Here is a 14534-nt window from a genome sequence, read left to right as displayed (position 1 = left end):
TAAATTTATTATTTTCTTTCATGACTGTCAAATTGACTAGTATCAAATAAAGAAAACGTGGCGACCAGCCGGAATTTTACTTCAGATTCTGACGAGGCAAAAATTTAAAAGAATTTGTGTAAATCTCCCTATTCATAGTAGGGAAAGAGAAAGGCCCAACTAGAAGCCCAATTTGAGTCCAGATGAATTGATTTGGGAAAGCCCAAATATCTCTGTCTACAACAACAGTTCGGAATCTTCGGACCCTCCTGCATAGCCCGATTCACTTTTCGGAGCAATATTTTTCCACCTTCCGGTGGAAACTTTCAGAGTGTACGTGAAAGCGCAACAATGGCGTTTTGGTGTAGAGTGAACAACTCCAAAATCAAAACCCTATCAATTCACCTGAAAAGGTCTTATTTTCAATGCCAAGGTTCCAATTCGTTCATTGCCAATGCTTCTTCACACACTTCAGTTCGGATTCTCAGTAACCCTAGCTTAACTATCCAGAAAAGTCCATTCGAATTTGCACAAAGTGTCAGGTTTTTCGCAGCACCTGTACAGGTAAGCTAAGCAATTAAGATCACGTAATTATTTTATGTCCATTGATAATCATGCGTGTAGTGATGAGTGTAACTGATTTTGCAGGTGAAAACGAGGAAGGAAGAGAAGGATTCGAGTGGGCCCAGATTGAATCACGAAATCAAAGCAGATTTTGTTAGGCTTGTCGGTGATGAAGGTGATTTTATAACTCTTCTTTGTACTTTCTCGGTGTTTTTTTTTATTTGTTTCATGAAGAAGGAAGGTCGAACTTTTTTCAAAAAACACTAGGTGATAGCTTAAGCCTTAGTCGACATAGTACAGGATTTCTTTGCTAGTGGGAGGTAGTAGATACCTTGTGGAATAGTCAAGGGGAAAAAAGTGAAGGTTGAATTTGTATGAAGTTTTATGAAGCAAGATGCTAAGATCGTCATAGTATGGTAGTACAGTATATTGTGATTAATGTTGAAAGAAAGTCACATTTATGGACTCTGACTTCCAAATCTTGATAGGGTGGGCATATGAGATGTAACCTCGAGGAACAGCTTTTGTTGGAAAACTCAAAATGCAAGTTAAATGGTCAAAGTTCCTTGGGGTGTGATTATGTTACCCGGGTACCCATAATTAGGATTCTCAATTTCACTCTTCATCCAAAAAAAAAAAGGGATTCTCAATTTCACATGTTATGACTAGAGTAGCTTATTGGAGCTTTAAGTATAGAAAGTACATTGCTAAATGGAACTGATAACAAAAAAAAAAAACAATTTAGTTGCTTTATTTTTCTTAATAGTCATGGTTGAAAGCATCGCAAAGTATTTTGGCAGAGAACCAAGAATTAGCAAGAGGTTGGTGCTGGGGTAACATGTAAGAAGGATGAAAGCTTAATGAACATTGGAATAATTCCTGATGCATCATACAAAAGCAGGGGCGGCTCAACCATACTAGGGGCCTAAAGCCAAAATTTAATGGAGGCCTTAAACTTAAAAAGAAAATCTTAATTTATGCGAAGTCTATTTCTTTTAGCATTGTGAGATGCAAAGTTACTTTTTGTTACAATCGATTTCTTCTAATTATTTTTCAATTGATAATATAGCTAATTCGTTTAATATTTCTTGAGATGTTTTTTTTGGTAATTAATTAGGCTTTTTATTAATTACCAAAGCAATTACAAATCATTAGCATAGCACACTCAGCCAGCTAATCTAAAAAAAGAAAAAGAAAACATAATCAAAGATCCCAGCTTTCCTATACAGCAGTGCTATGTGTAGATTAAGGAAGAAACTTAGAAAACTAGCTTTTGCACTAGGCATTTCAGCTCCCCAGCAACCCTGCAGCTACAAACACATGCTATCTCTTTTGCCACTCCTTCACAATCTCTGGCCACCCCTTCAAAAACTCTTGCACTCCTCTCCTTCCATATGGCATATATAACTTCAGCATATATCATCTTAATGAGTTTGGCCTTTGTTGTCTTTCCTTGTATACTTTTAACAATCTCTTGGAATTGTAGTTCCCATTTACTGCCACCATAGAGTTGTTGTTGCGCCCACTTGCTGACTCTGTTCCAAATTGCCTGAGCATATCTGCATTCAGCAAATAAATAGTTTCTTGTTTCATTGTGAGCTTGACACATTGCACATACAACTTGTACATTAAGGCCCTATCTCAGCAATCTATCCACTGTTAGAAGCTTGTCCTGACATTGCAGCCACATTGTGAATAAGGCTTTTGGTCTTGCAAAGTTCTGGAACATTAGTTTTCTCCACCTTACCTTTGGGTATTCTGGTATCAGTTGTAAGTATATTTGTTTAATGACACTCTTATGTTCAGCAATGGGTCTGCTCAGCTGCCCAATGGTATCTCTTGCCCCCAAAATTTCTCTAACCATCCAACTAGAGGTTTGTGTAATGGTCATAGTTCCCAAACTCTGATCCTTAGGCATGGATCCATTTTATCCAAAGTTTATCCTGCTTATGAGTCAAATCCCAGTGTGTCTTTGCAATCGCAGCATTGTTCCATACCTGGAGATTATGCAAGTTAAGCCCCCATGTAGACTTAGGCAGGCAGATCTTCTCCCAAGCAATAAGGGCCTTCTTTGTAATTGTATCACCCCCAGACCACAGGTAGCTTCTGCAATGGGCTTCAACTATTTGTATCACCTTAGCTGGTAAAGGGAAGAGTTGAGCCCAATAAGATTGGATCCCAAATAACACTGTTTGAATCAATTGAATTCTCCCAGCATATGATAGCTTCTTTGTAGTCCATGAAGAGATTTTAGCCACAATTTTTGCTATGAGGGGTTGCCACTGTATCATGGTGAGCTTCTTGAGATGTTGTTGCTCTTGGTGAGTCTAAACACTTTTAATTCAGAAAATAAGTCTAAATCGTCAATATTAGAGTGACTATTACGTTTTAAGAAATATTGAAGAACATACGCTTTAAATTATTTAAATCTATTATGAAGTGAACTTGGCTTGGTCTACTGCATAAAAGAAGTAACCAACCTTAAAAAAGAAATTCTTCAAGAGACTTTGTGATTATCAACATTCTCATCAATCTTTTTCTTTCTATAAATTACACCATTATTATCAAATCCGATTTCTTTATTTTAGTGGTGTAAAATAATTTATTTTTTTTGTTGAGCAACATAATACTCCCTCTGTTCCAGTTTATGTGAACCTATTTCCTTTTTGGTCCGTTCCAAAAAGAATGACCCATTTCTAAATTTGGAAACAATTTTGCTTAAACTTACAATTCTACCCTTAATGAGAAACTTTTATAACCACACAAATACTCTGGGCCCCTTTTTGAATTGCTTAGGACCACAAATTCCAAAAGTCTTCATTTGTTCTTAAACTCCGTGCCCACTCAAACAGGTTCACATAAATTGGAACGGAGGGAGTAAGTAATAAGAACCTTCAAATCAATTAATGTTGTTCAACAACAATAGTTGAGGCATTGGCATAAGAAATAACGGCATGAAAAATGAGAAAAGAACTTTTTTTACTTACGATGGTGTCTGCACTCCCCATCTTACACTGTTAATGATAAAATTCAGGTCTAAAGATTCTATACATGTAGAACTCTTTATGTTTATGTCTTTCTTAAAAAGTGGTGTTATTTGTACATCAGGCCCCTTTACAATTTTGAATTTAAGAAAATGACCTTTTTAGATCTCTTATGTTTAAAAGATAGATCTCTTACGTGTAAAAGTAAATTTTCCATGTGCAAAAAAAAAAAAAAGGTAGGGTCATAAAACTAAAAACAAATTTGTAAAGAGCCAAAAAACCAATTGACTTAAATTCATGTTCTCACTATTTAGGGAAAACAAAACTATAAGCCTATAACATATTTTTGCTAAAAATGGGGCCCCTCAAATTTGGGGGCCTAAAGCAGTGGCCTTACTGGCCGGCTTCACCTTAGAGCCGGCCTTGTACAAAAGGTTAAAATGTGTTGAAGAATTGCCGGATGCTCTAATATATATCAAGGGTTAGAAATAGCATTTAAAGCAATGTTGTTTTGAAATTCTGGACCAAGCAAAGGACTCCATTTATCAAGTTTGAGATTCTTTATGCCTGAAGTCTCGAAATTATAAAACCAGTAATCTTATGAATCTGTAATTGAATTATAAAGCCAAAACTTAAAGAGATTGAAATGGGATTAAATCAGAGTAGACTATTAAAGAAAAAATGAATTCTAACCTATTTACAAAACAATTGATTCTGAGCTGCACATAAAACTCACCATATTTTTGCTTTGCATCTGTTTGGACAGCACCATGGCCTAGTTACCCCGAGACATATGTTCATGGCTTTTGGTTGTACACTTTTCTTGTATTACTCTGCCTTACTTCTGTTTAAGAAAATAATATAAGCGAAAGCTTTAGTTTTTTGTTTTGAGTTTTCTCCCTTAGTATGTAAAATGAGAAGAAAAGAGGTAGCTTTAGTGCTCTGGGTTTAAGTCAAGCAGTTGACATTGTTCTAACTGTTATACGCATGTCTCAGAATCTAGTGTTGATTAATTGCTATTATATGATATAGTTCTTGTTTATTTCCTATTATTTCAGGTCTTATTCTTTGCATTTTTGCAGGTCATCGCGTAGTGTCAATACGTGAAGCGTGGGAACTTGCAAGAAGTCTCAATCTTGATTTGGTGGAGGTAAGAAGTGTCAATCATGAGCTTACTTACAGTTACAAGAGTGATACTACTGACAGAAACATACTAGGATAAACTAACACAAATGTCAAGTTAATGCTTATTATAACATGAAAACACAATGAGGGAAATAAACTTTCTCGCTGAAGATCTTTTCTGGTTCATAACCGGCAATAACAACAACAACAACAACCCAGTATATTCCCACAAGTGGGGTCTGGAAGGGTAGTGCGTACGCAGGCCTTGATAGGACAGTTGCCCTTTGTATCATTCTTCCCTTTCCTGACTGATTCTGTACTCTTCGTCTCACATCTTGTATTACTCAATTCTGCTCTCTTCATTTCACGTCATAGCAGCTCAATATGCAATTAAGCGGGGCTAACAGGAAAAGTCACAAAGAACTGACTTTTGTCAATCTGATGGATTTTATTTTGGTTTAGTTGTCAACTCATCTGCAACAGACACTAAAAACTCTAAGATGTGAAAATTCTTATTAATTCAATTCTGTTGCAATGTAGAGTGCCTGTGTACATAGGCCATGGTTGAAATGTTCTCAAATCTGGTCATGGACTGGATAAGATGATTGCTAAGAGAAAATTGAGTGAAAAGACGTCTAGTTTATAGAAAAACAAAGGTCTTTTGTTCGTTGAAAGAAGTGTATATAAACATTTTCTTGGCTTTCTTGCTACTAGGAGAAGATTATATTGAGAAGGATGTCTTATTTTTGCCACAAGCCCTTAAAAGTAGTTTTTCAACCAATTTTAAGTAATATAGATATGTGAAGATGAGGTGTGTGCATATCAAGTATGACATTTTTTGGTTAGTGAACTTAAGAAGTCAGGATAGGGAGGACTTACACCTACTTCCCTTACTGAAGTTTGTAAGCTTCTCCGTATATTCTGGCAAGACAAGAAAGCAAATGGGAAGAAGTGATAGGGAATTAATCATATTTTCATAATCTTCTTACTATACCAAATGGGAGGATAGTATCCAAAAAAAAAAAAAAAGCTATACCAAATGGGAGGACAAATGGGAAAAAAGAAAGCTTGTAAAGATACTTCGGATGTGAAATGTCTCTCTAATTAACAACTTCTCTTGCCAAATGATGTGGCTGGACCCTAATCTTTGGAAAGAGTTGAAGTTGCTAATCCGTTGTTCTGCAATTCTCTGTGCCCTTCTTCACTTCCACTTTTAGCTTCAATCCGACATCAATAGGGAAGGAATAAGGGAAGGGGTCTAACAGGTGTTAGTATATGGTTTCCCCAATAAAGCAGGACCATTTAATAATATGTGGCTCCATCTGATATACTGTATGCTAAATTGGTTTTTGTGATTTTGCAGGTGTCACGAAATGCCAAACCACCAGTCTGCAAAATTATGGACTACCACAAAGAGAAGTATCAACAACAATTAAAGGACAATGCTAAAAAAAGCAAGGTACGTTCTCCCTTGATAATGCCTGTGTATTAGAGGTGTTGCTAGCATCAGTCAATTGGTGTTTATTTTGTATCTGAAGCCATTCTTTAGCTTCAATATCATATAAATGTGGTATTGATTGTGACTTAAAACTGTTTAAGCTTTAGAGCTTGCCAAGTCTAGTTAAAGCTTGACTAAGTTTGATGAAGTCGAGCTCAACTAAGCTACCTCCATTCTTTTTGGCGCAAGTTAATTCTTTTAGGTCAAGTGACCTCAAGCATTGAAGCTTGGATCCGCTTGTTCAGCTACTGCATCTTTAATGATGATATTCCATACTTGATTTATGTTTATATATGTAGGAAGAAAGTGATTTGTAAATTTAATGGTAAAATCTCTCCCTATCACATAGAATCTGACCTTGAAAGTCCTTGGTGTTCTTACTCATGAAAATTTATGGGTTGTTCGCACCCAAGGGTGCGGCTTAGTGGTCAATGAAGTGAATTTAGAACCATGAGGTCTCAGGTTCAATTCTCAACAGAGACAATAAACACTAGGTGATTTCTTTCTATCTGTCCAAGCCTTGGTGGATAGAGCTACTTGGTACCTGTTTCTGGTGGAGGTGCAACAGTGACCTTTTATAGAGTAACCTCGTCGCATGCGTAAATGATTGTGGACCCCTATTTTTCCTTTTCAATATTGTGGTAGTGTTTTGTTTGCCTTTGAGAGAATAAGCAAGAATCAGATAAAATTGGCATGCCCTTCTTAGAAAAGATATAATTAGCATGCAAAAAATTCAGATGTAAAGGGGCAGTGTACAATTATTAGTCAAATTTTTTTTTGGCTCTGCTTTAGTTAATTGTCTTCAGTACTTGATTTTTTCTTGTAATATTTTGCAGTCTGAGTTAACTTTGAAGAAGGGAGATTGTAAAGAAGTCCGATTTGTTGGGAAAATCGTAAGTCTATTCCTTGTTTTTCTCCGTTATAGCATTCCCATGACGTATCAGATCCGGTGCCTTGCGTATGATCACAATACAATAGAACTTAGCCTTTCGTGAAGCTCTGCACAAAATTTGGTATTTTGATATCAGTGGAGTTCTTATGACTACTATGGATGGTGCTTTTTCTTATAAATGAGATACCAGATCCTTAAAGGAGCATATGATAATCATCTGTTAGATAGGTTTGAGAGTCGGTTTCTTATCAGGTTTCAGATTGAATCAGATGCCTTCATTTTTTGCTGTTGCACGGACTATTTGCCAATGACTAAGTGATTCGTTCTGATAGCTGTTTATTATACTTGAAAAGAAGAAACTTTAAAATGATATCCACCTTTAACCATGGAAGCGCACCATATAATTGACAATTGTTTGAAATTTTGCAGTCCTTACTTTTATGATGCCTTGAAATCAATTGTGGGGTTGAATCTCTCTCTCTCTCTCTCTCTCTCTCTCTCTCTCTCTCTCTCTCTCTCTCTCTCTCTCTCTCTCTCCTCTTGCAGGAAAAAAAAGACTTGAAAATTAAAGCAGATACAGTTAAACGAATGATGGAGCGTGGCTATCGGGTGAAGGTACTTAATGTATCTACACTCAATTTGTTTTTCATTGCATCGTGCCATCTTCTGTTTTAAGAAAAGCATGCAAATAAAATGCTCTTTCTATTGGCCCGTAGGGCTTCGGTCTAGTGGGTTAGGCGCACATCACGAGTTCGAAAACTGCCATAGACAAAAGCATGATATTTAAGTGGAGAAGGGTAAAAGGACGAGCCTATTATTCACCGAGCTTCTATGCACTACTGGCCTCGGGGATTTTCCGGTTATCAAAAAACTTAAAATGGTCTCTATTTGAATGATCAATTTTAACGCAAAACAAAAAAAAGAGCAAGCGTGGAAAATTTTAGGTAGATGCTGGTTTTCACTACTTTTTGAGTTTTTTCTATTTGATATCTTCTGTGACACTTGATTATTATGGAGTTGAGCCAGTCCACTGTCACATGCATGTTTGGAAAACTAGGGTGCATAATAAGCAACTTGAATGGGTCTTCTGTTGTTTACCTGAAGCTTGGCTTCAAGAAAGTTCGATAAAATTCTTTGTTACTTTGTGAGAAGTCTAAACCAGCTTTGGACAGGTTTTTTTTTTTTTTTTTTTTTGGAGCTTTGGACAGGGTATTTTGGTAGCAACTTCATGTTTTTTTTATAAAAATGTGACGTTGATTTCTTGAGGATTTTTTGTCTGCAATGTTTTTGGTAAAGCAGATAATGTTGGTTGCATGAGAATGTATGTTTGGTTATCTTTTTGTCAAATATAATCAGTTATGATCTTTTGTGTTCCTGAACAGTGTACAGCCATGTCCATGGGCAATGAAGGAGAGGATTTGGGAGCAGTGTTATCACGTTTCTCTCCTCTGGTAAGATATGCTGCTATTCTGTTGGTAGCATCCTGTTTGAAGCTATTGTTAATTGTTATTTTATTATTTAAGCTCTGTGCCTTGGATGGGTGTTGTTTTCTTTAGATTGAAGATGTTGCCTATATTGAAAGTGGACCAAGAGTGGAGAAAAAGCAGGCGTATATTGTTGTCAGGCATGTTAAGTTCGGTCCATCAAAGAAGGGTTCAGGAAAGAAAGTGTCAAAAGAATGCAAAACTGCCAGTTTTGAAGAGGATGCAGCATCTCAAAGTTCTTTACAATTGGATGAAAACTGTGATGGTACTGAATCTAGTGTTGAAAGTGATGATGATAGCTGTCAAGAAGAAATGACTGATGAAGATGTGGATGACAAGAGATCAGACTGGAGAGTATCTGGTGCAAAAGGCGATTCCAGGAAGGTTTTTGATTTTGTGGAGGGCGAAAATGTAGGTGCTAGAACTCCAAGTTTTACAAATGTTTCTTCAGATTTTGCACGTGATTCTTCTCGAACTGGAGCAGCTGGGCCTTCATTTGGAGGGCAAAGTAGTTTCAGAAGAGAATCAGGGAACACAGTGCAGGCTCCATCAGGGGAAGAAAATAGGTATCGAAGAGACCCTAGAAACTCATCCATACCTACCAAATCAGCTCCTAGTAGCACCCCAAGTTCAAGGAGCACAATGACAGCGGACAGCCTATCTGATATAGGAAGGCAACTGCCACTGGATAGGAGTAGCTTGTCACATACTAGAGACAGTGAATCTCAGTTGCTGAGGAAGTCTCCTCTTAATGGGTCTCCGGAGCAACATCCTTCTCATTCTGGTGTTCGAAGTTCTCCATCCTCTGGTTTTGGTATTTTTAGCTCTGCACCAGCAGACAGGACTCCTAGCAAGGAGAGCAATGTTGCTACAGAAAATAGGTACAAGAAAAGTGAGCAGTCTAATTCTGGAAGGAACTCTAGTGCTTCAGATCCTAGAGGTTTACATATGGCTAATCCCCAAGCTAGAAGACCTGATCTTGGTAAGAGGGATGGTCCAGGGAAATACCCGATCTTTAGTGAGAGTTCGAAGATGATCCCAAACCAGAACTCGGAAACTCAACACTAAGTTGCAGAAATTATATGGTGTGCTTCCAAATTTAGTTTCTACATTTTAAGCAGAGCAAATAATCCGATTTGCACCTTTTTTATTGACGAGATGCATCTAACGTGCAGTACGTCTTAGGCTGATTTGAGCTTTTACCATGTCAGCCGCACCTCAGAATACCAGAAATGTCTGGTAAGCCTTTCATTCTTTTGAATATTTGGGATTTCTTCGAGATATACTGGGGGAGGGGGAGGGGTAGGAGAGGGGAGGGTATAGGAGATCTTTTTTGTTCTGTTATTGCAAAATAATGCATTTTGGAGTTGGTTTGCGTACAGTGGACTTGGGGCCTTCAGATCCGGTGGTGCATACTGGAGTCTCCTCATCAATTTGTTTGTAATTCGATACATTAACATTTAGTCTAATATCGATTGATATCTTTATTAGATGAAATATTATTCTTAGTTCCTCAAGAGCAATGATATTATATGTCCTCTGTTTCAAATTAGCAGTCTTACTTTTCTTTGTAGTACTATCCACCTTCACAACAGAGTTAAAAGTGTTTTTCTCCCATTATATTATTTAAGGTCAATCTCTATTGATAGTGTAGATATTTTTATTCTCATTCATGTATGTTATTTGATGGTTTTATGGATCATTTTTTCAGCAAATAGTGTAGATATTTTTAAGCTGTCATTCAGCAGCAATCTTTGAGCAGTGAGACGTGCTTAGTCATTACGATAACGGCAAAAATATACCCTTTTACTTTCGAAAATGGTCTAAAAATACCCCTTGTTATACTATTGGGTTATCTATACCCCTTCAGTTATACTTTGGGTTTAAATATACCCCTTATTTAAATGGAGGGACACGTGTCATCGTCTTGTTGATCAATTCTAAATATCTCCTAATTAATTAAAAAGACTCATTACCCAAACCTGAAAAATAAATTTTTTTTGTAAAAACTGGAAAAAACTAAAAATAAATTTTTACTAAAAACTGAAAAAATACGAAAATATATTTTTTTTCAGTTTTTACAAAAAAACTACTTTAAAAAAACTAAAAAATATTTTCTAAAACAATATTTTTGTAAAAACTGAAAAAAAAAAAAAAAAACTGTAAAGCAATTAAAAACTGAAAAAAACTGAAATATTTTTAACTAAAAACTGAAAAAAGTAAATATTTACTTTTTCAGTTTTTACAAAAACATTGCTTTAGAAAATTGCTTTTTAGTTTTTTTTCAGTTTTTACAAAAACATTGTTTTAGAAAATATTTTTCAGTTTTTTCTAAAGCAGTTTTTTTTAAAAACTGAAAAAAAAAAAGAATAATTTCGTTTTTTTCAGTTTTTAGTTAAAATAATTTCAGTTTTTTCAGTTTTTACAAAAAAAAATTGCTTAAAAAATTTATTTTTCGGGTATGGGTAAATGGTCTTTTTAATTAATTAGGAGATATTTGGAACTGACCAACAGGACGATGACACGTGTCCCTCCATTTAAATGAGGGATATATTTGAACCCAAAGTATGACTTCAGGGGTATAGATAACTCAATAGTATAACGATGGGTATTTTTAAACCATTTTCGAAAGTAGAGGGGTATATTTGGCCCTTTGCCGTTACGAGAAATTATGTTCGCTTGATTTTATTTCTCAAATTAATTAATTAAAAAACTAAATTACTTCTTACAAATTTTTTCATATTACTCTTGTTCGTATACTTTAAAATCATAGTAAACACATACACCGAATGTAGAAAAGAAAGGAAAGAAAGAATATACCATGATATCGTTTTCTAACAGTACTACTGCCTCATTTCATCAGATAAATTTGGTTGAACTCTATATGATGAAGTATATAAATTGGTATCATCCCAACATTTATTTCCTAATTTTCTTATGTACTTATTGGCAAGAAGGGTAATATCTTTCTATTTCCCATATAATCAAGAGTTATGACAAAAATGCAAAAAGAAAAGATGTCATAAACTAAAACGCCAAAAATGTGTACGAGACATATGAGCATGCTGTGGTTCGAACTTTGGGAATGAAATTATTTTTGGTAGTATTTTATTTTCAAAGTGAAACTTTTCGGCAAATCTGAATAGGTCGAGTCCCTGAGATGCTCATAAGAGTGAAAATGGCTGAATACGAAAATATTTCAACATTATTCTTTAGAAAGATATCAGTACCTTTAATTATGAAGAAATTTGTGTAGTAAAACAAAATAAGAATATTTGTTTAATTTACTCTTTATCCATCTCTTAAATATCTTAATTAAAAAAATTTCCACCAACATCATATTTAATTAACACTAATTAGATCACTAAAGAGTGAAGTTGGAAAAAAGGTAATTTGTTATGAATAGAATTGTACTTGAAGTGAATGCCGGCTTTTGTCACGACCCAAACTAACCCCTGTCGTGATGGCGCCTATTGTGGAACTAGACAAGCCGACTCATTTCCAAAACAAACCGATTTTTTCATTTCAAAGGTCTCAAGGCTATTTAACATAAAAACCTTCGTAAAAGAGTTCAAATCAAAATAAAAATGTGGAAAAGAAAAGTCCGACATCGGGGTGTCACTAGTCATGAGCATCTACTACCATTTGTCTGACAATATCAAGACTAACATAGTCTGAAAAATAGCTAAATACAACTAAAGGAAGATAATAGGGAGAAGAGCAGGGGCTGCAATCGCCAAGCAGCTACCTTACTATCCCCGAGAAAATCTGCAACTAGAATAATCAACAACCGCTACCATGTCCAACTACACCTGAATCTGCACACAAGGTGCAGGGAGTAACATGAGTACGCCAACTTAGTAAGTAACAACAATAAATAAAGACTGAGCAGTAGTGACGAGCAATAAGCATAAAAAGTTCATATCATGAAATCTCGGTAAAATACAACATGCTTTAAAAATTAGTGTTTGAATCAAATCATCTCGTTTAAGACCCAGTTCCAGCAAAAATTATTTAAAGATATTTTTCAACAGTTTCAAACAGAGGTTAAATGCAAAGGTGAGCAAAAATAATGAAATTATGACAACAGCCCCTCGGACACACCTCACAATCACTCATATACAGCCCCTCGGGCAAACCTCGCGGTCACTCGTGCCACTCGAGCATACCTCACAATCACTCTTGCCACTCGGGCATACCTCACAATCACTCTTGCCTCTCAGTCACTCAGCACTCGGCACTCGCACTCAGTAGGTACATGCGCTCACTGGGGGTGTGTACACACTCCGGAGGGGCTTCTTCAGCCCAAGCGCTATATCAAGCCAATCATGACATAAATCACTCAGGCCCTCGGCCTATATCAAACATGTTGCGGCGTGCAGCCCGATCCCATAAATATCCTCACAAAATCATGCCCTCGGCCTCACTTAGTCATAAACCTCTCAAGCCACTCGGGCATTTCAGTAAAAACAGGGTACTGAGCCCAAAATAAATATTATATGCATCAAAATAGAGTAAGAAAACTGAGTTATGCAGTAAACAGGTATAACCGTGACTGAGTATAAATTTTGAAATCGAAAACAACGATAGGATAGTAAGAAAAGGCCCCTAAGGGTCCAAGCAGCATTGGCACAAGGCCCAAACATGACATCCAACCCAAATTATAGAAACTCATTTCTAAAACTCATAAGTATCATATAGTTTCAACAAAATATGCAACTTTACATTTGCTACGGGACAGACCAAGTCACAATCTAAAATGGTAAATGCCTACATGCCCGTCATCTAGCATGTGTGTCACCTCAAAATAATAAATGATACAAAATCCGGGGTTTCATACTCTCAGGACTAGATTTACAATCGTTACTTATCTCAAACCGGTCAAATCTCTACCCCGCAATGCTCTTGCCTCTAGACTCGGCCTCCAAATAGTCCAAATCTATTCACAATCAGTACAATACCATCAATATATGCTAATGGAATGAATTCCACAAGAAAAACTACCAATTTAGACCAAAAATCTAAAATTGGCTCAAACCCGGCCCTCGAACCCACGTCTCGAAATCTGACAGAATTTACAAAACTAGAAAGCTCATTCACTCACGAGTCTAACCATACCAAATTCATCAAAATCCGACATCGTTTGGTCCTTCAAATCCTTAAATTACTCTCTAATAATTCCAAGCCCTAACCCCTCATTTTCACTAATTACATGATTAAACAATAGGAAATCACCATATATACGAGTATTAGGACTCAAGAAACTTACCTCACTGATAGCCCTTAAATCATCTTTCAAAAATTACTCCAAAACCTGACTTGAAAATGGTGAAAATGAACCAAATTCGCGAAGGGTTCTATTTATGAGTTCTGCCCACGCTTTTTCGCCCTGCGGACCATTTCTCGCTTTTGCGCAACCGCACCTGCGAAAAAATCCGTCGCAAGTACGGAACTCACTTATGAGCCCAAGTTCCGCATCTGCGGCCAACTTGTCGCACATGCGCTCGCGCACCTGCGCGTGACACGCCGCATCTACGAAGCAAGCCTTCTTCCTTTCTTCCGCATCTGCGCCCCAGGTCTCGCACCTGCGGGCTCGCAGATGCGATAGCCTTCTAGCACATGCGCATCCTGCCTAGTCCAGCACTTCCCGCACTTACGAACCCCCATGCGTAACTCTCGAAATAGGGGAAACAGGGATATAATTCTCGAAACGACCGGCCGGGTCGTTGCAGCTTTACCCCGCTATAAATCATCTCAAAGTAATAAGAATTCTCTCTTTTCTCTGCAATATTTTTCTTATTCTTTTATTATTTCATTACATGTTATCAGCACGAAACTCTACCGTCTCAAGAAGCTCATTGAGAACACTAAGATATAATTTTTCTCTTCTTTTAACTATGTGTGATATTGTGAAATAAAAGTTCATTGCCCTTGAAATTTCTGGCAAGAACTATATGACATGAGTGTTGGATGCTGAAATCCGGAAAATCACGTATCACCGGAACAGA

The 14534-nt window shown here is 36.6% G+C and overlaps 1 protein-coding gene across 2 annotated transcripts; it reads left to right on the top strand.

Moving 5' to 3' along the window:
- Positions 1 to 242: 242 nt before the first annotated feature.
- LOC107812250 (uncharacterized) lies at positions 243 to 10043 on the top strand. 2 transcript variants are annotated; one of them, XM_016637308.2, is made up of 9 exons: positions 244 to 543; positions 628 to 718; positions 4610 to 4677; positions 6016 to 6111; positions 6987 to 7043; positions 7589 to 7657; positions 8425 to 8493; positions 8599 to 9611; positions 9702 to 10043. In XM_016637308.2, exons 1-8 carry the CDS (start codon positions 331 to 333, stop codon positions 9592 to 9594), a joined length of 1659 nt encoding a protein of 552 aa, XP_016492794.1. In that variant the 5' UTR covers positions 244 to 330; the 3' UTR covers positions 9595 to 9611; positions 9702 to 10043. The 2 variants fall into 2 exon arrangements, with proteins under 2 accessions (XP_016492793.1, XP_016492794.1); XM_016637307.2 differs by having other exon boundaries at positions 243 to 543; positions 8599 to 10043.
- Positions 10044 to 14534: the final 4491 nt, after the last annotated feature.

The sequence above is a fragment of the Nicotiana tabacum genome, chromosome 19 (genome assembly GCF_000715075.1).
Source record: "Nicotiana tabacum cultivar K326 chromosome 19, ASM71507v2, whole genome shotgun sequence".
Lineage (NCBI taxonomy): Eukaryota > Viridiplantae > Streptophyta > Magnoliopsida > Solanales > Solanaceae > Nicotiana > Nicotiana tabacum.
The sequence above is the reverse complement of the archived record's forward strand: the minus strand, read 5'-3'. Positions and strand labels throughout refer to the sequence as shown.

Bases quoted from the DNA above. Each gene is read 5' to 3' on its own strand.
- LOC107812250 (XM_016637307.2), top strand. From the start codon at position 331: ATGGCGTTTTGGTGTAGAGTGAACAACTCCAAAATCAAAACCCTATCA. The intron at 7,044-7,588 runs GTAAGTCTATTC...CTCCTCTTGCAG, and splicing joins TCCGATTTGTTGGGAAAATC to GAAAAAAAAGACTTGAAAAT. The intron at 7,658-8,424 runs GTACTTAATGTA...GTTCCTGAACAG, and splicing joins AGCGTGGCTATCGGGTGAAG to TGTACAGCCATGTCCATGGG.